We start from the raw sequence: 25,823 nt of genomic DNA, 5'->3' as shown, positions 1-25,823 counted from the left end.
ATTTTTAATACTAATTAGAGGACAAAAAAGCCCCAAAACATAGAAATACCATAAGAGGGTGGGAAGTCACACCTATTAGTTAACAATATGAATGACAAAACTCATCTCCACAAATTCTGTCCCCTGACCCACAAGATCCAAACAAATCAAAACACAAACGTATCAGGGAATTAATCAGGAAACTGGTCAAAGATCTGGAGCTCTAGGGGTAAGTTGAAATACATAGTCAAACAGACAACAGCAGCACAGACAATTCTAGTCATGTTCCCACTGACTGCAGAGATGCACTTTCAAGAAAAATCGCCACTTACATTGTTTCACCATTGACTATCAATACTTACTTCATTGGTAACTTAATACGGGGCTTAAAGTAGGGCTCCTTTTGGTCAGCCAAAAAGATAATCAACTCATTTCCTGCAAAAGCAAGTAAGAACATGAATAACTGAGGAGGACTGTAAATGATTTATATACAAAAAACTACATTGAAAAAGCTAAGCCACAAATAGTCATTCTTCACAGTAGCAATAACTTTGAAAGGCTTCCCACATGACGACTACTTCCTCATTCAAAAGGTAGCAAAAGGAGCACTTGTTCAATACAACCTATATATCTAATTGCATCTCAAAGGAATGCTAGAATCAAGAGTCTTCTCCGAGGCTTAGCATTAGACTTTTCTCTCTGCTATCGTTATCACATCGCTTAAAATGAGTTAAGAAACATTACATGTGGAAAAGTAGCAGGCACCAGTTCCACACAAATAACTAAAGCTTAAAAGCTAATCCAAATGAATTATTTTAATACAGTCTCTGACATAGCAGGATATGACACCAATTTCCCAAGCTGGCTGACAAAAGCACTTTAAGTGGAACTCACAGAAGTAACCTGGTTCCCTGCAGCATTTTCTCATTTAGAGGCAATGATACAAGCCACTACAATTTAGTTATTTCAGGAAGATCTAAATAAACACCCATATTTTACATTGCACAAATAATTGAAATTTGTGGAAGAAAAAAAATTAACCTGAATGATGAAATGTATTCTCAGTCAGTAAACCACAAAAACACGTACTTCTGCAAGTAAAATAATAGTTCACAGCTAAAGAAAATAAAATTTTTTTACATATCCGTTCTTAAGTTTGTTTTCTGCATTCTCCACAAACCTTACCTGTAGCACCCCAAACTGCAAAAATCAGGTTAGCTAACCAAAAATAACTCTACAGCTCCAAACTCGAGCTACCACAGTGTATTTCAAAAGCATCATTCTGTGGCAAAGTTCACAGCTGTGAAATAGCAGAATACAAGCTTCCTGGCTATGAAAAACACACCAGATAACTGCCATAAACGTATTTGCCAAGGAGAATATGCCAGCAAATAAGTTAATGAAAACAAACCCTTTCGAAGTGGATATGGGTGCCTAGTGCAGTCGCCTCTGGCAAGCTAATAAAGCCTGGGTTGCACTACACATTCACAGATGATTGAAAAAGTTGGCACGCAGTAAGGTAAAGCAGCCTGCGCCTGCTGGCTGGTGAAGCTTTTGATAATAAGGCTGTGGGTTGACTGCTAAAACTTGTCATTCCGATTTCACACCATACACTTTCACTTGCCTTTTTATGATCTATGTGGTAAAGTAATGATAACGATGAAGAAGCAAATGTGGTTTTACACATATTAGGTTCCAAGTCAATTATACACCACTCAGAAATGAGATTTTTATGGTCACTAAGCATAGATTTATGAAAATTTCAGCTCTGTGCTCATTGGTCTATTGACTATTAGTCAGCAGTCAAAACAAACTGAATACTGGAAATTATTAGTCGAACAGAAAACAAAACCACTATGCCACTACTTCGATCCATAATGCACGCATTCTAGTTGCTGTTTGTGGTGCTTGTCCTCTCGTCTCAAAAAGAATACACAAGAAAGGAAAAAAGTACATAGGAGGTGTAAAAAAGGGGAACAGTTTCCATACATACAACAATTACGTAGATTAGAGATCTTCAGTCTGAACATCTGAGTGAGGACACCACAGAAGTTTTCAAAATTCCCCAAAGAAATGCAGAAGGCAAACAGGGGAACAACCACTCTCTGCCCTGTACTACTAGAAGAGGCATCAAACACAACTAGAAGGTGGTAGGTTGAACAAGCAAACAGCATGAGCTTCCCTACTTAGACCTGCTTGGTGCATGGACTTACAAAACAGGTAAGTGAATGCACAATTCCATTTATTTGTATATTTTTAGTTTGAAAAAATTGTGAAACCCAGGGTCCACTGGTAATTTTGAATTGTTCTTGCAACAAGACACTTCTGGATCTAGGTTACCTCTTACATTTAACTAGTTTGCCCTCTCTTACAAAGCTCTGCATACAAACTGATTTTTCTTTCATATATCTGAGCATATGGAACATCACTCTCATCTAAATAAAGCAATTCATGATCAGAACAGTAATATAAATCCAGCAAAAGGCCCAAGGCAACATCCCCATTTCCTTATTAAGGGCCAGGATTATCAGGACCGGACTTCTTTACCACATCATCGTTGCTCAAAGTCTAGTATTATCTCCAGTGCTCCCTTCTTCATCACTATTTAGAATTGGCTCCCATTTATTCTACTACTTAAAATTCTACTATTTAAAATTGGCTATTACTTTTTGTTTAGAGGCTATTATGTACATTTTTCAAGCTACTTGTTGTCAAGACTTAAATTATGAAAAATGTTTTCAAGTAGGTTATTTCAGGCTGATTTTTACAGAAAGTATCAAGTAGAAAAACTATAGCAAGGGCTTGCTGTGCAGAAGTAAAGAAGAAACCATGAGCCGTGTTCCTAAAACTTTTAACTATTCGTATTTTTATATGCGTTCATCTGAAAGAAAGTAAAAGTTAAATCTCTTATCACCAACACTCATTTCAAATCTAAGCTTTCCATGCATTTTTTCAGTAGATGTGCCAGTGGAGCATTTTCAAGAAGCCATGCATTTAAATAACTCAGCTAGATGGGAAATTCACTCATGCTTTACCAAAGCTACTTATAGAAATGTTTCTGAGATTGAAGGAATAAAAAGGGTGAATTTGAGAATAAATTTACTATCTTATTGTGTAGCTTCAAGTGGTTAAAATAATCCAAGATTAACCTCCACAAATAACACTGACCATGGACAAACAGCTCTGATTTGGGGTCCCTCCCCATATCTGAAGCCTAAAGAGGAACTCATGGCAGATGACGGCTGTATGCAACAAATTTACCTGGCCTTCTACTTTAACACAATGGTCAAGGTAGGATAACGTGCACTTTATCCTCTTCAGAGCTGGGAAACATTCATCTCTGTTTCCCAAAATATTATGAAAGCAGGAACGAAAAACAGTTTGTGACCATTCACTCTGCGGGACAAACTCTTCAGATTGCACCATAAATGCAACTTTGAAGAAAGTTATTTCTTGCCCTATACGAAGCTGTATTTTAGTGCAAGTTGCAAATATCTTCTTCCATACAGAAAATACCTCAGGAGCAATGCAAATATCAATTTTAGTCTTGAGAATTGTTTTATTGCTCACTATGCTCACCCTCAGCAATGCTGCAAACAGTGGCGAGCACTGAGCGCGATGCTGTAGAATACAAGGCCAGGACAAGCAGCTCTTAATTCGGGGAACAGGGGTATCTGGAGTTGGAAGGGACCCACGAGGGCCACCGAGTCCCTCTCCCCATGGGACAGCTCCCACCGGGAAAGCCCCGCCCTGCCCACCAAGGACCGAGCAAGCGCCTCTCCAACAAGCAGCCGTAGTGCCGGGAAAGGGCGCCCAAGCGGAACGGCCCCTCCGGAGCCGGCCCAGGCCTCGCTCCGCGGTCGCCAGCAGACGCCCGCCGACCCCGGGGGCCTTGCAGCCGCCACCGGGAGCTCCCGCGACGGTACCCGGCCGGCCCCACTCCCGCCCTGCTCCAGGCCGACGCCGGTACGGACAGCGGCCCCACCGCCAGGCGCAACTCACCGCCTCGCAGCACGAACAGGTCCGTCTGCTTGTCCGAATTGAAGTCGCCAAAGGCCACTAATGTCCCGTAGGCCTCCGCCCCGAAGAGCTGGGCTGTGACGTTCTGTAAGGCGCCTCCGGGCCCCACCAGGGCCAGCAGCAACAGACATAACCTGAGCCCGCGGCGGCAGCCCGTCATCTTCATCCTCCGGCAGTAGCACGGCGCAGCCCAGCTCCCCGCCCCCACCCTCACTTACGGCAGCGCAGGGGTGTGTTCGTCAGAACAGCTGGCCCACTTCCGGGAATGACCCGGCAGCTTTACGACAATGGCGCGACAAGCTGAGCGCCTCTCTTTACGGCTGCCGTAGGTAACCGAGTAGAGGTCGCCAGCCCGGTTCCTCCGCTGCCGCGCCGGTGAGGTGAGGGCGGCCGGTCGGGCCTGGACGGCGGAGCCTCACTGGGATGGAGGTGGCGGCGGGGGCCTCTGCGGCGGCCCGTATGGCCGATGTGAGCTGGAAGATGCTGGAGCTGCGGGCTCGCACTAAACGTTCAGGTCTGATCTCTTGCCTGTCCCGAGAGGCGCTCGGGCGCTCCCTGTCCTCGCCGGCGCCCCTCCCCTCCCGCACTAACCACCCCGCTCCCCTCACCTCTTCACCCCAGGCCCCGCCGTCCTCCACGAGCGCTGGGCCTCTCTCTGGCTGTTTTCGCTCCCCGCCGCAGCTTGCCGGCTCACTCCTCTCGCCGCCGGCCCGCCCTCCAGGGCTCTTCCCGCGCCTGGCCGGGCGGCTGGTCCCCTCACGGCTGCCGGCCCCTCACGGCGGCATTCCTGCCGTGGCGGGCCCCCAGCGCCGTGCTCTGAAACGGGTCCCCCCCGGCCCGGCAGAGCTTCGGATGATCCACAGGTGTCATTTGGCAGCGCGGTCGTGCGGGTGGCCGCTGCAGTAGGGTTGCTGCAGTTTTATAAAGCTGCCGAACTGAAGAAGTATTTTAAAATTGCAGGCGCTTACACAAAAGTACCAGCTTCTGCCAGGTTTCCCTTGGATAAAGATAATTTTTCTTTTTTTCTTTCTTTTTTTTTTTTTTTTTAACCTGAGAGCTTCTTGTTCTGATTTTGGACTGCATGGCAGCTACGTTCTGGCCTTGGTAAAAGGATGATTACCGAGTTGGCTTGAATTTCTGAAGTTAACTAAATAACCCGATTTTTATTATTTTTTCAGTAAAACACAATCTTAGTAGGGCTTTAATTCTTCATGTTCTGATGGAAACAGTTTTCCAAATGATCCCTGTGGTGTTTCTTTATTTGTCATAGGTGCTTGTAAAACTCAATGGTTATTTCCTTGTTTACGTATTTGGTTCTCTTGTGGTAATGTCTGATCAGACAGTGTGAAAAGAAGACAGGGTTTTATGAGGGCTCTCATAAGTAACATTGATTAAAGACTATTCTGATTCATCTGGCTTTAAAAAATCTACTTATGTGTAGTATTAATTTGCAAAATACCAATATTAAGGCTATCCAGTAAATGAGTTGTTACTTTGTGGCCAATTATGACTACTCGATACTGTTATCTGAAAATCGATTTACAAACATAGCCATAGTGCTCTACAAAACGAAGTCTGGAACCTGTATGTTTGGAGTATGTGCATCCTGAGTCACAAGGCAGCATGCCAACGCCAGGATTCCCATGCAGGTTCAGGCCCTGTGACTGCAGAAGGCATTTGGATGGTTTTAAATGCTTGAGTTTTCCTTAACTGTCACTGCCTTCTTTTTTTTGTTAAATGTATAAGGAAGTGTCTTCAGTGATAATGACAGATTATTATTGTAGCTTGCTTCCTTCTGTTCCTGTTCATAGATATTTTGTCATTTATATAGTCACTGAAGAAATTTATTTACTGAAGAAATAAATATTATTTTAGTTGAAATGCTTTTCTGATAAAACAGTTGATTTAAAAATCAACTTTTGTATATAATCTTGCAGATAACATTCATATCTAAAAATGAAAACTATGTTCTTGTACTCCTGCATCTTTATAAGTATGTTGAAATTTGCATAACTGCAGAGCTTTTATACTTCCTTTCTGGCACCATCAGAAAGAGATGTGGTTGGTATAGCCATTGAAAGGGGCTGAAACTCACCCATACTGTTCTGAATTGGCTGAGATCTATGCTTGAGAGTCCCAGTATATAAACAGTGCTGTTTTGGGTTTTTTCTTGAGTATGATGCTTGGAGTATGATATGGTAAACATGGAGTATAGACACATGGGCCTGAAATGCCTGATTCATGTTTTATAGCTGACAACAAAGTACCATTTAAGACCCTGTCCTGTAGGAGGTAATCCATATCTTCATGTTTATGTAGATGAAGTTATGAATTACATTTTTGCCAGTAAAACAATTTTTATTGAGAATTTTTTCTTTCCCTTCCTTGAGCAATAAAATACTGTTTAATTTGTTACTACTGTGATAATTAACAGTTAGGAACAGATGATAAAGATATTCAGTAGTTGGCCAGTCTGCAACCCTGGAAATTTTTGTTACTTTAGAAAAACATAAACTTCTTTAAAAAATTAGGAAAAACTTGCCATCATAGTTGCAAACAGTATCTTCTTATTTTACATTCCAAACTGGAGAATGTTCTGCTTCAAGTAACTGAGATATTCAGTACCGTAAGCAATATGTATGACTGCAAGAAACATCCTAGTGTAAACTGGGATAAAACCAGCACTATGCATAAGCAGAATTTTAGCTCCTCGTGCTTACTATTAATGCTTTTATATCAGTATTTTTATTTAATCCTGAAATATATGAAATAGATTTTATTCAGCACCTTTTGATATTAGTAGTAAATTTCCTATTGAATAACAAAGCTACTCTCTAATGTTCAAAAGATGGACTTTGTGTAGACTGTATCATTTTACTCAGATAAGTTTTACGGAAGTAAAAGCAAAATAAACGCAATTTTTAGAGTAGAAGAGGGAAACACAAAATGTAATGGACCTCTGCTACCCTTTGTGCTGTGTGCTCTGTCATGTTAATAACTCCACTAGCATTGCTTTCACTTAATTTGATGCTGGTTGCCTTTAACATTTACTAGTTTTGAAAATTGCTGTAGCTTAGCCTGAGATGTTTGTGATTAGCTGCACCAATTTGAAATGGCCAATTTGGATGATGACAGAACCTCCTCTGCGCTTGCTTTTTTAAAATTTGGTAAGTGTGCAGTTCTGTGTTTTGTTTGTGTTTGTGGCTATTTAACTCAACAAAAAAAATAATTGTGGTTTGTCTTTCATGCAGTGTTTTGTGCTAGCAATTTTTTTAGCACTGTACAGTAGAAGTTAAAAATTTAAGCTCTTTCAGTGAAAATTTGACAATTGGAATCTCCTTAGATTGAAATCTACTGTTAGATTGAAATCTTCCTGTTTTGTGTTCTCGTATCTCTCAGTGTAACAATCTCTGAACCGAAATTTCTCTTTTAAGATGATGGTCATGTGAAAGGAGCACTGAGAATGGTGTTTAAACTCCTAAAAAAACCCAACATGACTGGTTCAGAAAAAGGAAGTAAAATTTCCAGTAAGTCAGTTTTTGTTCCAAAGCTTGACTTTTGGAAATTAATTTGAAGCAAAATAAAGCCCCCTGGCACAGCTTCTCTTTAGGAGCTAGTATATATGAAGTTGTCAAGACCATTATTCCTTTGGCTCTATATATTTTGAAGAGAGTTTGACTGGAACAGATGTGTCCATATGTGAAGCTAGCTGATCTGGGGAAAACTGTATGGGACTCTTGTTTAGTCTATGTTGAAACCCAGAAGCAGTGCAAGTGCTAGTGAGAGTAACCAGGTAAAGGGATTTCAGCTGTCTGTTCCCACAACTTGAACTGCTTGTGGCATTTCTGTTTTGCCTCTCTTAATGTTAAAGGGTGTATGAAGTGTTATCATCGTAATAAAAAAAATTACTCTTTCCTAATTATTTTATTGATACTTGATGTTTCTGTTGGTATGATACAAAATAAACATTAGTAGTTTGAAGAGCTATTGTTCTGAGTTCTCAGAAATGACAATGATTGCCTTGAATATCCTGAATGGTTTCCTGCCTTGCTTGTAGCCTTTACAACGCTTGGGTCATAGACTTTGGCATTTTGGTGTATTTTGGTTATATGAAGCTCCCGTGTACTGGCATGATGGTCAGTGTTTTATTTCTGGTGTTTAGTAACTTCTGTGTGTTGTTAGTTACTGAAAATCCTGAAATCAGTAATTTCCATTCAGTATAATATACTGGAGAGATAAATCACTTCAGAAAGGACAAACTAATCTGGTACATATTTTTTCTTTCTCCCTTAAATTCTAATGGAATTACTTGTACAGTCTAATACATGGTTTTTCTTGATAAATGACAGTTGAAAAGTTTTGTCACTTTAAAACTATTTAAATGAAACTGTTACAAGATTTTACTCATTTTTACCTGTCTTACCATCACTCAACCTAGGTAACACTTTGTACCTTGTGTTTATTCCTAATGTTTATTCAGATAGAGGAATACCTTAATACCTTTCTCTTCTCCCTCCCCCAGCTCCTCTCCATAGTTCAGTTTGGAAGGGATATCAGGAGGTTGTCCTCTCCAGCTTCTTGCTCAAAGATCATAGTTTCCTCCTATGTGTAGTGATTAAAAATCTCTACCAGCAACAGCACAGTTGGTACATGTTAAATTTGTGAAATCAGAGTTCAGATATTTACATATATGAGAAGTGAATTTTTCTTCTAGTGGAAGTGCTTCTGAAAATTATTTTCTGCTATCACCTTGCTCAACTACATCGGTTTGGACCTAAAAGCAGATGTATTTCATGGCGGACAACTATTAGATTAAACTGTATTGTATCCAACAGTGTTTCTCTCCAGTACTGTATTAAGTCTGATCTCAGGAGAGATTGCAGGAGAAGTCTTGAAGGAAAGGAAATGTGATGTTGGGAGGATACAATTTGTTAGTATGATATAATTTCTTAAACTTTGCTGCGTGAAGAAATAAAATCCTCTTTGGTCCCAGTGACTTTCCACAGAATCATAGGTTGGAAGGGACCTCAGGGATCATCTAGTCCAACCTTTCTAGGAAGAGCACAGTCTAGACAAGATTGCCCAGCATCCTGTCCAGACGACTCTTGAAGGTGTCCAACGTGGCTGAGTCAACCACTTGCCTGGGGAGATTATTCCAATGGTTGACTGTCCTCACTGTGAAAAATTTCCCTCTGGTGTCCAATCGGAATGTCCCCAAGAGCAACTTGTGTCCGTTCCCCCTTGTCCTCTCCATGTGACTCTGTGTAAAAAGGGAGTCTCCATCTTCTTTGTAGCTACCCCTTAAGTACTGGTACATGGTGATGAGATCCCCTCTGAGCCTCCTTTTCTCAAGGCTGAACAAACCCAGTTCTCCCAGCCTATCCCCATATGGCAGGCTTCCCAGTCCTTTGATCATCTTGGTGGCCCTTCTCTGGACCCCTTCCAGCCTGTCCACATCCTTTTTGTATAGCGGGGACCAGAACTGTACACAGTACTCCAGGTGTGGCCTGACAAGCGCTGAGTAGAGTGGGATGATGACTTCTTGGTCCAGAAGGACCATGGCCAGTTTGTATTCTCATCAAATCTAGAAAGAAATCTGATATGCTCAGCTTTTTTTTTTCTGTTTTCTTTTCATTTGGTCTATGCTGTCTTAATAATGCAAGTAAACATTTTCTTTTTTTTTTTTCTGGCATGTAAAATGCTGGAAATAAAATTCTTGCTATGTTGCTTCCATTTGTTTGCAAGAAATCTTCAGGTTGGGGTGTGTCTGGTTACTTTTCTTTTTTTAAAATTCTGTACTTTGAAAAAAATAGAATAATCAATCCTTGTTGAAATATGCAAATCTTTATACATAGACTAGGTCCAGAATTCCATTCTGCTGACTGTTTTTCTTTAATATCGGCAATTGCTGCCATCTTCAAGGATATGTGGGTGTTCAGAGCTTCTGTATATATGAGTTTGGGAGCAGGGTTTCCAAATGTTGGCCATAGCTTTTAAGTCTAAACATCTAGGCAGTTTATAGGTCTTCCCTAAAGAGCAATTAATGCTAATCTCAAGTATAACTGCAATAAAAATGAAGTGGATGGGAAAGTACTTTAACATCAGGAGGACATCATATTCTCAGCCTCCAGAGTTTGTATATACATAAGTATTTACACTGCTAATAGCTTACCTCAGAGAACTTCCCTAATTTCCTTCCCTTTTGTATTCTGCTTAGAATAGATAATTGAATTGTAAATTTTTACTGGAATTGTATAATTGAGTTTCGTCTGGTGAATAATATTTTCTTATAGTTTTCATGCCTTGGCTAGGTCAGAAGTGTCTTGTCTGATTATTACTTTAGTTCTGTACTAGTTATTGGACTGTTTCATATCTCCTCATGTTCGCTAATACTTTGAAAGGAAATTACTATCCTTTTTAGTAATTTTTCAACTTGAAGAATGGTGAAATCATATTACTTTGGAACTTGTAAGTGGTAGGATATTAAAGGGGATTAATTTTTAATTCAAAGTATGAATATAGTATATTTAGTGCAATATTTGAAGACAAACAGGGATTTAATTGGAATTGGGTTAAGGATTTTGAGTGTTCTCTTATCAGACATTAAATATATGAATGCAGAAAGCAACACTTTGATTTCCTATCTGTAGTTCAGATTTTCTTCCACAAAGAATGAAGTATGCCTGTTATTTCCTTACATCGGAAGTGGATTGCTGCAAGTCAGTAACTACTTCAAAATCACTAAAAAACCAAACAATGTACCCTATTTAAATTTTGTATAGGGTTGTTATACCAGTATACAGCTGAAGAAATACTAAATCAACAAAATATTTTTTTATATTCCTTCCTAGCATACCTACTTATTTACCTAAAACAAAACTCAAACTGTATGGTTACAATGAAATGAGGTATTTATGAAAAACAGTACTTGAAATTAATGTCCTCATTCTGTTTCTTCTGAATGCTAATGTACAAACTGAGAACTCAAGGGTACCTTTTGCGTATGTCATTCTTCTACATGTAAGTGTTGCAGAGTCTTGCTGCTGTCATTTTTTTTTTATTTTGAAAACCTATTTGAAATATGTAATTGAAAATGGCTTTCTGTGGCAGGTTTTTGTCTTGCTGAAATGAACTATCAAATAGATTTTGGAAAAGAGTGTAGATGGGCTGCTTTTAGGTATCCTAAAAATAGCTTCCACTGGGTTATGGTCTTGCTACAAAAACCACATGGGAGCAGCTAGCTTCATGTTTGTCCCATCTGTTTCTTGCTTTTGATTATATTGTGATACTAAGGAAACATAATTTATCTCAGGATTTGTCCAGCAGAATGCTGTAGACCCCCAAGCAAAACATAAACACTATAGATGCTAATGAGGAACTAATGGAGAATATGCACAAAACTTCGGTTTTAAGTGTTCCTTTAAAGAAGTTCTCCTACTTGTAGTAGGAATACTTTTAAGGAATAATTTCTAGGCATAAAAATTTACTTTTTGTCAATTTTCTTGAACTTTGAATTCATTACACCATTTTGTTTCATCAAGTCTATTCTGGCTGTTTTAATTTTTTTCTGCTAGTAAAATTCCAAAATATAATTTGTAGATGGTGGTGCTTTGACATTTTCATGCTTTTCTGTTCGATCGTCTTTCTGCACAAAGTTGAAATCTGTGAATGCTCTGAAATAGAATAATATACTATGCTTTTTGTCCATGGTAACTTTATTTTGTTTCTCTGTTGGCCACAGAGGGTCACAGATTGTCTGGTAAGTATGTAAATTAGAAGAATTTTATTTGGGAAACTTTTGACTTGTCTGTATAAGTGTATGTGCCTGTGAACACTCAACTGTTTTTCATGATGCAGTACTGGGGTTAACAGTCTGCATGAAAGAGACATTCTGAACCTTTTTCATGCGCAGTGTACTATGTATGTGTTACACAATTCACAAACCTAAGAGTAAGAATCTTTATTTTGCCTTTGAAAATCTAGTAAGTAAATATTTCTCATAAATTTGCTACTTTTTATGTAATAACTGACTTACTGAAGATTTTTTTCCTACGCATATTCTATCCTACTTTCACTGAATCATCTTAGAAAATTACAGTTACTGCAGGTCCCTGTATTGTGTGCTTTTGCAAGGTAACTGAATTAATAGTGTAACCATATAAATGGCGAATCTTATAATGGACAGGGATTCCTAGGCAAAAAAGAAGTAGAAAAATAAAATTTATTTGAAAACATGATTTAAATTGGGCTCAGAATGTTGATTTTTAAACAGAATATACAAAAGGTGTGATATATTACAAGTTTTCCATTGCAGAACAACTTTATTTCTCTTAGCCTTGTTTTTTAAAGCAACTAAAATAAATTGGGCTCTCTGTGCTTCCCTCTCAGGCTCTCTCCCCACACCCAGGTGCTGTTTGTAACTTAATCTCTCCCAATGAGGAAAGGAAAGGCTGTAGGGGAAGCTCAGATGTGTTAAACATAACCAGAGAATCCATGCACAGCAGAGTCCCAGGAGTCTGCTCAAGGAGGGGTGGATTCTTTTTTTTTTAACTACTACAATTGCAAAGCAAGAGCAATGCTAATCTGAGAGGTGGGGTTTGAGTTCCTGAGGGGCAAGAAACACTTTCCAACCTCCCCACCACAGGATTTGATTAATAAAGCCTCTGTCACCGCTCAACAGACATTAATTTTGTTTGGATGAGAGTCCTGTATATGGACAATCTCCTGTCTAATGCTTGGATATGTGCTGGGAGTGTGAAAGAGGCAGCTTGAATAGGAGCGCTCTGCTACATCCTGCCAGAACTGCTTGGCTGACTGGGCTTCCCTGGCAAGTAATTTCTCTGAACTTTTCAGAAGGACAGCATGCAGTCCGGAAAGGGGAAATTCTCATTCTTCCTGTTATCAAATGGCTCTGTGGGAGATCTTGCTGTCCAAAACACTGGATAAAGCCAAAGTGATTTATGGAAGGAGAGCAGTATGCTACTCCTAAATTAGAATTTGGGAACGGTTTACCCCAGTAATTTTTAAGAAATTGTCTTTCTGATAGGTAGCTCATTGCAGCTATCAGGAAAACAGACCTTTTAGTGCAAATAGGGAAGCAGTCACTATGTGGGACACGGAGAAGGAAGTATGTGTATTTGGTAGCATTGTATTTCTCTGGAATGTAGATAATGTGGGGGCTTTATCTGTTGCATAGGTTGTTTAAGCTTTGGTAGTATGTGAGAATAAGCTAACCTTTTTTTTTGATTCAAGATGTGAAATCAGCTGGGTTTGTGGTGGTGGTGGGTGAAAATGACATTAGAATAGATAAAACATTTATATTGTTATACATCTTCACCATTTTAGAAGGCAGGTAGGAAAGTAATAGTTAAATTCGGTCAACTTCTGTCCCTCTTCCTTCTGTTTGCCTATAGAACTTTAGGGATTCTGTCTGTAGCATACTTCTAATAAAATATTCCTAGAAAATTCTTAACATCTAATAGGCTGTCTTCAATAATTAAACTATACATTATGTAGCATTTTCTGCAGCTGAATATCTACAAACCATTGGAGATCCAGATGGAGGTCTTGTTTGTGTGAACATGTACTGTAGAAAAATGTATGGAAATCTGTTTTCTGGGATCATAGAAATTAAATTTTTTTATTTGATTTGCAATTCGATAAATTGTGCTTTTGTATAACAGACATGAAAAAAATCATACTGTGGTAATTTTTAGCAATAGTAGAATTATGAAACTAATTTGGAGCTTGATTTTCTTTTTCTTTTCTTTTAGGTTCAATTTATGAGCCACTTAAAAGTATTAACCTTCCAAAACCAGAGGGGGGGAGTCTGTGGGACAAATTAGATCATTATTACAGAATTGGTAAGTTAATAATTGTTCCTACCATGAAAGGTTTTCAGTATAACTCTCTTAAAATAATATGTGCATTCTTTAATAAGGATTTTTATTTTCTAAGAGGTAAAGGGTTCTGTCATTACAATTCCTCATGAGATTCCTTGATACTATAATGCATGTGTTTGCATATTTCTTACATTTTTTGAAAAATCATGAGCTGTATATAGGGTTCAAAATTATCATCTGCATTTGTCAAATGGTAAAATAGATACCGTGTTGCACCTGAAGGTCTTGGATGGGGAGGGGTAAAGGTAATCTGCTGACAGTTTTTGATGCTTGAGCTAACCCAGATATGAATTGGAATGGATATTTGCATGTTAAATATCATTGCTGCATTATTCCTACTTCAGGATAGATTCCAAAATTTCTGCTGGGAGTTTGAAAGGTACAAAAACTAGAGGGCTGAATTACACTTCTTGCTGAAAATGAAAATGTATATTGGAAATCCAGTCCAGCTATAAGACAGAATTTAGAATTCTTTTGGATGGAGTGGTAGCCTAGTGTTGTGACATTAGCCAGATACAGCTGAGGAAACATTTAAATGGGAAAAAAACTTTCTTGTAGTACTTATGACATTTTGACAGGTGGTAAGTTAGAAGTTAATTTTTGTTACTAATGGCGCCACAATGTATTTTTGTGCTGAAATTTTATCTGTTAGCTAACTTATTTTAAGGCAACTACAGTGTTTTTCTTTTCATTATGGATTCATTTAAAGTTAAAAATATACATGTTAAAGAAGCAATGGTTTATTTTGATTGTTTTGGGTCTTGGGGGGTTTGTGTTATAAAAATCCTGCCTGTATTCTAAAATCAGTTTTTTTAATGGCTGTGTAATTGACTGTTTAAAATATAAGTTTTAGTCAGGCAAGGGTATAGAATGGTGAACAATTTTTCCATCATTCTAAAAATGTGGGGTGGAACTCCATTCAAATTGCTTTTTGAAGTGAAATCTGAGAGTTGTACCTGATCTATCAATAGATGTGCTGCTTTCTGTAGATGCATTGCTTTTATCCTTCTTACAGAGGAGATGACTGTTCAATTTACTCTTAACACTTAGCAGCAGCAAATCTTTGATGGTGCTTGCTATTTGTGTGTTGGGCACTTATGTTGCAAGTAGTCAGCTGCCTCAGTAAAAACTTACTATTGGATTTATACTTTATTTTTAAATGATCTATATTGACTTCTCCAGGAAACATTTTATCAAAGTTCTTGTTATAAGGTGTTAAGTCAATGAAGAATATAATGCCAAAAGCCATAAAATGCTGTAATTTTAATTTAAAATACTTGATTTCTACTACACAGATAAAAAAGAGGCTTTTTAAAATTGGTACTTGATAACATTGTGGAAAAAAATTGCTTTTTTGTCTTAAAATTAAAATTTTATACAATTTTAGGAAGACATTTCACAAAATGCAAAATATTAAAGTACAAAATAAAGTAATATTTAGTATTTTTTCTAACTCAGTTTCAACAACTGGAAAATTCCTGTCTTGTTCTATTTTTATGTCAAGGTACTGAGTTAAGTAACAGCAGTCGTCCTTTCTGCTTGCTTACTCATTGCTTTCCTTTTTTAAATATACGAATGCAATCATTTGGCCTAAGTTAGAAATTTCATTTTTGTGAATGTAGAGTTCTGTAGAATTTGACTATTTGGATTATCGGGGGGGGGGGCGGGAGCTGACATAATGTAACACCCGCCCCCCTTTTTTTCCATAAAAGGGAAATTACACGGTTACATTGTAGAGATTTTGTACGGAGTGGGTTGTACTAGAACAGAACTATAGAAATAATTTTGAATACTGTTTTCTTTAAAAAAAGGTCTAATTTGACTTAAAAACAACATGGTAAAATTTTTTGTGTGACTTTACCTTTCTTTCTCTTCTGTTTTACGTTGTGCATGCTCTAACAGGTTGTTCACACCTTGATTTATTCCTGAAAATCTATGTAGAAACTGGAAGGAACATAAGTGCTGTTAATACCATTTTTTTCTTTTTTTTCCTTTTGCCAGTTAAGTCAACATTGCTGGTTCATCAAAGCCCAACCACAGGTCTGTTTCCTACAAAGACATATGGGGATAACAGAAAGGCAAAAGTACATGACAGTCTTTACTGTGCTGCATGTGCCTGGGCATTAGCCCTTGCTTACAGGTGAATAACTTCTAAACTCACATCTCTGCCGTGTTACATTCTTTCTGTTATGCAGTTCCCTGGGAATGTTTTGAAAGATGAAGCTTAATCAAAAATAGTTTTGTAAACCCATAGAGATGGTGCATGTTTCCAAATCTCAATAAAAATATTTATGTAGCTACTAGGTTAAATATGTCACTGATTTTGGTAAGCTAACGTGTTTGCATATGATTTAGTTGGTACCGATATTCTGAAACAGAGGAATTAATACATGCTATTAAAAATAAAGGTTATTGTGGCAAACTACTCAAGGAATAATGCTCATTTTGAATGTAGTAGGAGAGTTCAGAGCGGAAGCAGGCTTGTTGCAGGTAGTAACAAGCCAGGTACTCATAGGAGACTGAATCCTTGAATGCTGAGAAACACGGATTTGGGGAGTAATAGTGACTGTCATCCTCACTGGTACAAAGGTTGGGCAGTCTCAGTTGTTAGCCCTTCTTATTTTCTGTTTCTTTCGTTTCTACTGTTGGCTCATTAGAGAAGTAGGTTACAAATTTGTGTGGTATTGTATGACCTTAAGAACTATGGGAGAGTTACCTCCCATAATAATTTATTCATAATTCCCTCTTTAGGTCAAATAAGTATGGAAATTGCTTTCTGAGATTTAGTATTCCTTATTTCCGACCTTGCTACCCCAGCCACGCAGGAGAACACAGAGGTCATAACACAAATGCAGTGTTTTTAAGAAAGAAGATGGTATGCAGATATTGAATAATTTACTCTTTTTAGTAATCAGCTTCTTGTATTGATGTAGTGATGACATTCTTAGACAAAATTCTAGTGTATCTTATGGAAGAAGGGCCAGAAATACTGTTGAAGTAAAGATGATCTACCTGGCAGATAAAAAGTTTTGAGGTTTTTTTGTGTCTGTTCACTGCTTTGGATTCTATACCTCTGACACCAATCTGAAAAAATGTTATTAAAATTGTCATCTAGGAAATGTTGCAAAATGATGCTTTTTGAAAAAGATGATGTACAGAGATCTCTGTTTACTTCTGGAGATGCTATGCCCGAGATCTAATAGGTTTCAAAATTTTGAGAAACTAGCAAAAATTATAAGGAAATTAACAATCAGAATGTGTATTTTGTTTCTTATATTAAAATCTTTGCATCTTTTAATTCCTCTTTCTATTGGTGAAATAAAAGCATCTGAAAACTAAAAACCAAAAAGAAAAACCACAGAAAAACTGTAGAAGGAAGAATGAAAGGGACAGTGGTGATTGTTTTGAAGTTTCAGCAACTCATAGAAGAGAGCATGGCATAACACTGCCCAAATTACTCAGTCTTTAATTCCTAATGTGTGGAATCATAGAAGATGATACATGAAATTTGTTGGCAGGGTGAAGGGAGGACAAAGAGGCAAGATAAATAGTTTGTGTTACTTCCAGTTATGCTCAGAATAGGGCCCTGAAATTCAGGTGCTGCACAATGACTTTTCTTTGGGCAAAGGTTGATGACTGAAATTGAGTGAACGGCTAAAATCTGAAATGAGCCAAGATACAAGACTGATGTGGATGGCTGCGTTATCTACCACCTGCAGATTCTGTGCTTGACTCATGCAAGTGCTACTGTTCACTTTTATAAAAACTAAATTTCTTGAGACCATGTTAAGAAAATGAACACTGCTGTTGTGAATAGAGGAAAAATGTTGTAACATGAAAACTTCAGAGCTTTTACATGTGCTTTTTATTGCTCTTTGGATTTAGGATAAAATTCAGAATAAATCCTACTGCTTAAAAAAATTCTTAACCTATTAATTTTGCATTATCTGGTTTTGTTCCTTGTGCGGTTGGTTTTCCCCCCTTGTTTCAACTTTGTAGTTGAAAGCAAGTACATTTCTTATATCTAAGGTTATTATTTAAACAGCATGACTTCTGCATGTGTATGATTTTATAAGTTACCACTACCTTCCTAATTTTCAGTGTAGGGAGCAGCATACTCCTCAGCATAAACTACTAACGTTTTAAGTATGGTGGAAAAGGATGTGCTTTGTTTGAAGTGTAGTTATCATCCACTTAGCTGTAATCAAATTAGTAACAGCTATGAAGTGGACTGAGAAATAGCAGTGAGCATATTGTGCCATTTTGCATATTTGTATCAGAGACATGTTGTTGTAAGTTACAGATATGTAAGAAAACATTCTTTTCACCCTGAAAGGCTCAATCAAAAATTGAGAACTGGAAAAGACAGAACACATGAATGCAATGATCAAGGCTGTTTACGCACAATACATTTCTTATAGTTAAATTAATATGGGGTTTGGCATTGGTTTTAATATGCATTTAGTAATATAGTACTTGTGAGTGTTGTTTGATTTCATAGTATAAAAATAATAAGGTATCATGAAACACAGTTCTGGACATCTGGAGTAGTTAACTTCCAGACTCTTGTATGCACAGCTGTAGTTCATCAACATCATCAGGAAAATGACTGCTTGATTATGAACAGCAGATATTTTGAAGAGTTGAGGAGAAATTGCCTTTGTGATCTGGATTTCTCATGGAATATAGAACCGTGGCTTGCCATATTATAATATCAGCAAGGATTTTCTTTTTCCTCCTTAAATTCTGAAATAGGAATGGTGTGTAAATTGCAACATAAACTAAAAAAAGTGGTTTTTTAGTTTTAATTAAGAAGAAATGGGTAGGGCAATAAATATGTTTATATGAGTGTGGGCACCACTATACAACAGTGTTAGTTAAATACTTAATATTCTAAAGCACTAATGCGTACTTTTTTTTCTCCTCCCTCCCCCCCCCCCCCCCCCCTCGCATTTCCAATTTGGTTTATGAGTTATCTCTCTTACCCAGGCGTATTGATGATGACAAGGGAAAGACTCATGAACTGGAGCATTCTGCTATAAAGTGTATGAGAGGAATTCTCTACTGCTACATGCGTCAGGCAGATAAGGTAAAACACTGTAGTGTGGGCACAAGCACTCACTTAATTCTAAAGGGATTAATTAAAGTGTGAAAACCAACTTCCAAACATAGATAAAATTCAAAATGGGAATGCAGTATTACTGTGTCCCAGCTAAGAACAGCTGCTTCACTACTGTCAGGTTGCAGCATTTTTTTAGGGTATAAAAGACATGAGCATTTTGCAACGTGAACTGCAGGTCATACTTGAAACTTCTTTGGGTTTATTTTGCAGTGATTTATCCAAGTTAAACATTAGACCATTAGTAATTGGGGGATTTTTTTTTAATGTCTTTTTAATGCTTAAATGGAAAGATTAATTTCTTTTAGCTAAAAAAGCTGGAGAGTTTTCTTTGCACTGTTAACTTGGTTTATTGCATTTGCAGTTGTTCTCACCTAGATGATTGTTTTGATTATTTTGCTTGATTTCTTTAGCAGCCATTTTCCAGTATTCTTTGACTTAATGATGTAAATTCAGAAGAGCAGCAATTCAAAATTAATAAGGAAACAGGGTAGTTTACTTATGTTATAATACAGTTGATAAATTCAGCCTATAATCCTCTTGTGAGTATAACCTGAATATTGAAGAATATTCAGGGCTTCTCGTTATCAAAATTTAGATGTGGTGGATTAATTTTGCATAGTGGCTAGCAGTAATTCTAAAAGTAGTTAAATACCTGTGTTCCACATGATTAAGTTTCATGTCACTGACTTTTAACTGTATGTTAAAAATAATTCTCATGTTACCACATAGCTTCCATCACTTCTAAGTATGCAAACTGAAATGTAAAGTCACAGGCATGGGAGATCAGTAATAATAGTAATAAGCAAATCACATGTATTGTCAGTTGCATTTATGCTAACACAATTTTTTTTTCCTCAGTTTTCTTATTATGTTCCTTTGTAGTTTATCTTTAAGTAATCTTTACCTAAATTGATCTTGTTACAGTTGAGCAGTTGTTTTCTCTTTGGCATGCAGTAGTTTGTTTTGAGGATGGTTACTGCATATATGAATAATGAGCATTAAATCAGCACAGGTGTCACACTGCTGATATACTGGTTGTCGGTTTTTGCCTTGATTACTATAAATGCTTTTATTTTCCTACAGTGTAGTAATAAGCAGTCTGATGTACCTAACAGACATAAATCAAATTGGTCTTTATTCTGAGAGATTCTGTATGTAGAAGGAGGATATATTTTAATAATGCTAATTATATATGCCCAAATGCTGAGGCGTGACTTGAATAGATGATGATGCTTGTGAAAAAAATTGCAGGTGTTATATTCTATTGCTAATGAACATATCCGTTTTGACCTAAAATGTATTGAATGTGTTCATGGACTAGACATGATAACTCCTCAAAATAGTATTCACTTTTTTGCTTCTGGGGCACATGCAATATGCTATGTATGATTTGCTGGTGAAGGAAAATACCACATGAAGATCAGTTTTGAAAATATTGTGAAACGTGGACCAGTTCCTGGTAATGATGGTTAGGAAATTCAAAAACTGTTTGTTGGAGAGCATAGGATGACATGAGGAATGATGATGTTACCTTCATTCTTTTCTTTGTGAATTTGATTTCCTTTCTCTGCCCTGTTGGCAGCTCTCAGACAGTCCAGACTGTTTTCTCAAATGGTTTTGTAAGGTAGCAGATATTGTATTTTGTGACAAAAAAAATGAGTCAAAACTACTTTAAAACCACCGTAGTTCTTATTTCACTCCTTTGTTGTTAACCTCTTATATTAGTAATTCATATTATTGTCTTCCATCTTCATCATAAGATATTCTGTATCATAGAGGCTCATTCTGAGGTCCAATGATAGTGTGCATGAATAAAAAGCTGTTTTCATCTTGGGTACGATTCTTCCTATCTACATTCTTTATGCTTTCTTTTTAAGTTATCAGCTTTGCCTTCCAGAATCTGTAAACATTTCACTGTACATCTGAATGTCACAAACTGTGCTCACCAAAAGAAATCTTTGTTTTCCCATGTACCGTTTAATACTAGATATTCTTAGCTTTTGCACCTTTTCATTTGTTACATGGTCTACATGTGGTAATTTCTGAATGCTCTTGTAGATCTATAACCCAGAAGGCATAAAAATTATTATTAGCAATAATAATTTGGTGTTTGTTTGAAAACCTTTACCACACTGTCAAATGGCACAACAACAATTATTACATTTTATGGATTGTTATTCCTAAAAATTGTTAAAACTATTGTTCCCACATAAGTTTTGAGCTCTTGCACTCCAGTGAGTACTTTAAACTAGGAATGGTGGGGGCGAGAGAGTGCTGAACAATCAAGTGAGGAAGTGGTGGATGGGGTAGGCAAGCAAAGGTCCCGGAGTGATGTGAACAGAAGGCACATAGCATTAGCTGAAGTGGAGTCGTCCCAAGTGTGTGTGTGGAAATAAGGAGGTACCTATGGGACAGCATTAGGGAGAAGAAAGCTCTCGTACCCATTCTGGGAAATCAGCATGCTTGGGTGCCTCTCATAAATGCCTGTAAACAAATGCATGCAGCATGGGAAACAAAAAGGAGGAAATAGGAGTATGTGTGCAGCTCCAGGGCTATGACCACCTGGGATCACAGAGGCATGGTAGGATAGCTCAAGTGACTGGAACACTGGGATAGATGGATACAGGCTTTTTAGGACAGGCCAGGAAGATGATGAGAAGGGGAGTTGCCCCATATATGAGAGTAGTGTGATGGTGTTTCTCCAGAAGATGCAAGTGACTAAGCATCTGTAGCTATCTATTACAGAATTTTTTTTTTTCTACCAGACCAAAAGAGGTTAGACAGATGGGTTGAATGTTTTTACCTTTTAAGTATATGTATACTTCAAGTAGGTATGAAATAGTTTCTGGTAAGTTTCAGGAACAGTTGTTTATAGGCTTTACACAGTGGTCATATCAAGAAATTTTGAAATACCTGAGTTTTATAGTGAATTTGTCGTTGCCAAACATACTGTAATTATTGACTTTCATTTTATGTTTTGCCTTTAATTCACCTTTAGGTTCAGAAATTTAAGCAAGACCCCAAACCATCTGAATGCCTTCATTCTGTTTTCAGCGCACACACTGGGGATGAGGTCTTCTCCCATAAGGAATATGGTCACCTTCAGGTAAAATACGAACGTGTGTGTAAATGAAAGTTTGGATGATCTCAAATAACGTTATTGTTGTCTCCATTCTTTCATGATGCAGCTGTCTCAATTTGTTTAGATTTGTGTTAGATGTGTTGTACTTGATAAAATTGAGATTCCTTCTGCATCTTTTGATGAAGATGACAAACTGTTTTGAAATATAACTCAGTGGTATGTTTTGGTCAGAAGGTACTGAAATAACTGCAGGATTTGTGGAGGTAGGTAGTTTTTTGTTTACAAAGTTGCTTCTTTTTGAGACCAACAGAGGCTGTCAATAAATAATCCTGGCAAAAAACATTGAATAAGTCAGTGAAGTGAAAGATTTAGTGTAATCTTATATTGACTATTATGTTTTTATTAACATTCCCAGCTTAATTTTCCACAACTCTGAGCAGTTTACATTCAGAGTAAAGATTTAATGTGCACTGTCAACAGCTTTGTCTAGTTACAGATTTGTTGTTCACTATTTTGTGTAGTGGTTCATAGTCAGATTCATTGCATAATTGTTTGTTTTATTGTCTTTCATTTTCCAAAGTGTTGATTACCTTTTTTTTTTTTTTTTTCTTCTCTTTACCTTCAGACCCTTTTTTACGTTCATGACCTTGTTCTTTTGCATCCCATAACTCTGTGCACTCTTCTTAGTTCAGGAATTGCTAGTGAAATTATTCAGAAGTGACATTAGATTGATAATTATTTATTTTCATGGTGACAACATCACTTAAATAGTCTGTACAGTAAATATGTTGGATTCAGGAAATATGTGTTCTGAGAAGAATGATTTATGGAGTTATTCTAACTTAGCAATTTGGACTTCTATGTGAAGCTTCCTGAACAAGCACATCTTTTATCTGCAGGAATAGACAATAATTTTGGGACCCGGGGAGCACTCATGATAGTTCAAAGTCTCTGTTTTTTTTCACAACTCAACCCTTCCTGTAAACATGAATGCACATTACCTTCTGTCATCAGCAAATCTCAAAGAATAGAGCATTTTCTGCTCTGTGGAGACAACAGAAAACAGAGTAACTGAGGTGGTTCAGTTAGGAAGAATGGAATATATTACATAGCTGGTCTGCCATTATTGCTGTACTTGGTGCTTTTCAGATTGTATTAAGAAACTGGAGTCAGTGGTCTTTAAATCTTTTGGAATATTTAGAATTTGGACCTTATTCTTAATCTGCTATGGTTCAGATAAGGATCCAGTTTTTTGCCCTAGATGGTTTCTCTAAATTTCATATACCGAGATTGTGGTTTTATAGCTCATTGAGGGAAGTTATTATGATAAACTTATTTTCTCTATTGAAGTTTTACAAGTTCTCAGTTATACTAGAATTCTGTGTAAAAAAAAAAAAAAAAAAAAAAAAAAAAGCGGTTTTCTTAGATTCATTAAAAAATTGACATGATGCTCATCTGTACAGTTGCTGAAGGTAGCTACTGTTAATAAATGCTTGTACGGCAACAAAAACCCACAGTTTTTCACAAATAGAATCATATCTGAATGTTGTGATTATACTCCTGTCGGATGATAATGCTAAAATTCCAGTTAGGAATAAAGTGATCTGCGTTTTAGGTGTGCTGTGTACTATTCAATATACTATTTGCCTTCTTGGTGCTCTGCTTGCTAATAAATTGTGATATATGTAAATGTGAAACAGCATGTGACTGAAGTGATTGCCTATGGGTCAAAGCAGTGTGCCTAAGCAAAAACATTTTAATATCATAGTTTCAAATAATTTTTAAAAAGGTGCTGCAGCAGCAGCTGTAGAGGACAATGCTTGTTTGTGGTATTTCTTGCTATTGATTGTTTCCACATCATTACATCTAGGATATCAGTATATTAGGATAATATTTTTGAAGAATCAAAATTGTATTACAGTGGGACTATCTTTGTTAGTGAGTAATATCACATTTAGCTTGTTTATGTTTACTGGAGTCAAATAAACATAAAGTTAATTATAGTTTCCTTTCTGTTTTTAATTACTTCAGATAAATGCTGTGTCATTATTTCTCCTCTATTTGGTTGAGATGATCTCTTCGGGGCTGCAGATTGTGTACAACACAGATGAGGTACAAATTGATCTCCGATGTTAAAACACGTGCTGTATTAAGTTGTGGATTTTTTTTCTCTTCGGTTTTATTTAATTACCAACTGTAAAATAATTGGTGTGGATATTCTCCACTTGTAATGGAAGTCAGAAAAGATGAATGGAATGAATGGACAGCGAAATAATAGCTAGTAAAGCGTTAGATATTCAAAGAGTGAATGTAACATGACATTGAAAACTTTTATAGTTCCCTGCTATTTCTGAAAGGTACAAGGACAAGAATTAAAAGGTCTGTTGGGAAAGTTAACTTCTAGTTATGTCATTCTCACTTTTCACCTTATTTCAAACTGTCAGCCAGTGCATGCTGTCCAGTGGAATTGCAATATAATACGGTTAATTTTCTGGGAAGCTGAAGGACTTTCTTCAAATACATAGGAACCTGTGGGTGTTAAGACATTTTGCTGTATCTTTAATTGAAAATGAAACTATTTCATCTCATGGTAAGAGATGTTTGTAAGATTGTTCTGTAAATAAGATAATAGTAGCCACCATGGCCTTGTCTTAAGGGCAAGTCACGTCAGGACAACCTGCTGTCCTGCTTTAAAATAAGGTTATGTTTTGAGACAGGAATGGAAAGCACAGGTTTGGTGGTTTGGGGTGGTTTTTTTCTGATTTTCTTAATCTAGAGTTGTTTAAATTTGGTCTGTTTAATAGTTACTACTGTATTGTCTTAAAATGCTTAAATGCACTTATAGTACTATCATTGTTAAAAAACAGATTTTTTTCTAGTAATAGTGTATTTTCATTATATTTCTAAAACATATCTCTTCATTAATGTTTTTTCTTTAGATAGTGAGAAAACTAAATGATGCAACTTGTCTCCTTTCTCGCTTAGTTAGATCATATGATAGGTCTATTTTCTCTGAATTGCCTTTATGTCTGTGAGCAGGCAAATGTGTATAATTATGTATTTACATAGCTTGATTTACAGTTTATATTATCCTCCAGATGTTTGCATTTAATTACAGAATCTGCAGAAAGAGTGCATGTGTAGGACTCTCCAGTCAGTGGATATTCTCCTCTTCAATATTAGGATGTAGTGTTCTTTGCAACCATACCCTGGAAATCTGTGGACTATGGAGATGTATACTAAGATTGTGTTGCCACAGACCTGTACATTCTATTAACCTCTGTATAGCTTCAACAATTGAATCTGTTCTCAGATCTTATTAACACTACATAATTATGGTATTTCCAAATTTTCCTTTGTGTCTAGACAGTATTCAGCACAGTGGCACTGACAGCACTGTGGATGTGGCAATCTGCTACCCGAACATCAAGTTGGATATTTCTTTCCAATTATATCATTGCATGATGTATTTAGTATCTTTCCTTTCAGAGAGAAGGGGTTTTGAACCAGTGCTAGTACAGTGGAAGGTGCTGGCAGATGGTTGATATTTGACAAGCTGTTTGCATGAATATGTTTGTACATGGAACTCTTGGCTTAGGAGGCAGTCGTTGTATACTAGGCTGCTTGATGTCTGCTGTGGCAGCTGTCAATAAGTTACCCTCTGGTTGCATCTGTTTGCAGTTGAAAAACTAATTTAATTGCATCTTTGCATCCATAA

General features: G+C 37.1%; 2 protein-coding genes across 14 annotated transcripts in view; one reads left to right on the top strand and one right to left on the bottom strand.

The window, feature by feature from the left end:
* The window catches only part of ITFG1 (integrin alpha FG-GAP repeat containing 1), a 94,964-nt gene extending 90,741 nt beyond the window's left edge, over window positions 1–4,223 (bottom strand). For both annotated transcript variants that reach the window (XM_064459461.1, XM_064459462.1), the window contains exons 1-2: window positions 3,982–4,223; window positions 342–414 (exon numbers count right to left, since the gene is read on the bottom strand). In XM_064459461.1, coding sequence (XP_064315531.1) covers window positions 342–414; window positions 3,982–4,165 — 257 coding nt within the window. In that variant the 5' untranslated portion in view covers window positions 4,166–4,223. The remainder of the gene's footprint in view (window positions 1–341; window positions 415–3,981) is intronic.
* A 91-nt stretch (window positions 4,224–4,314) lies between these two features.
* The window catches only part of PHKB (phosphorylase kinase regulatory subunit beta), a 93,275-nt gene continuing 71,766 nt past the window's right edge, over window positions 4,315–25,823 (top strand). For 5 of the 12 annotated variants that reach the window (XM_064459455.1, XM_064459451.1, XM_064459459.1 and 2 more), the window contains exons 1-8: window positions 4,368–4,513; window positions 7,054–7,166; window positions 7,434–7,526; window positions 13,773–13,862; window positions 15,903–16,041; window positions 18,891–18,990; window positions 22,022–22,129; window positions 24,137–24,217. In XM_064459455.1, coding sequence (XP_064315525.1) covers window positions 7,112–7,166; window positions 7,434–7,526; window positions 13,773–13,862; window positions 15,903–16,041; window positions 18,891–18,990; window positions 22,022–22,129; window positions 24,137–24,217 — 666 coding nt within the window. In that variant the 5' untranslated portion in view covers window positions 4,368–4,513; window positions 7,054–7,111. Of the gene's footprint in view, window positions 4,514–7,053; window positions 7,167–7,433; window positions 7,527–13,772; window positions 13,863–15,902; window positions 16,042–18,890; window positions 18,991–22,021; window positions 22,130–24,136; window positions 24,218–25,823 lie in introns of those variants that run through there. The other 7 variants (XM_064459453.1, XM_064459454.1, XM_064459452.1 and 4 more) reach the window with 4 other exon arrangements.

This window comes from Phalacrocorax carbo, chromosome 8, assembly GCF_963921805.1.
Source record: "Phalacrocorax carbo chromosome 8, bPhaCar2.1, whole genome shotgun sequence".
Lineage (NCBI taxonomy): Eukaryota > Metazoa > Chordata > Aves > Suliformes > Phalacrocoracidae > Phalacrocorax > Phalacrocorax carbo.
This window is presented reverse-complemented; position numbering and strand designations above follow the sequence as displayed.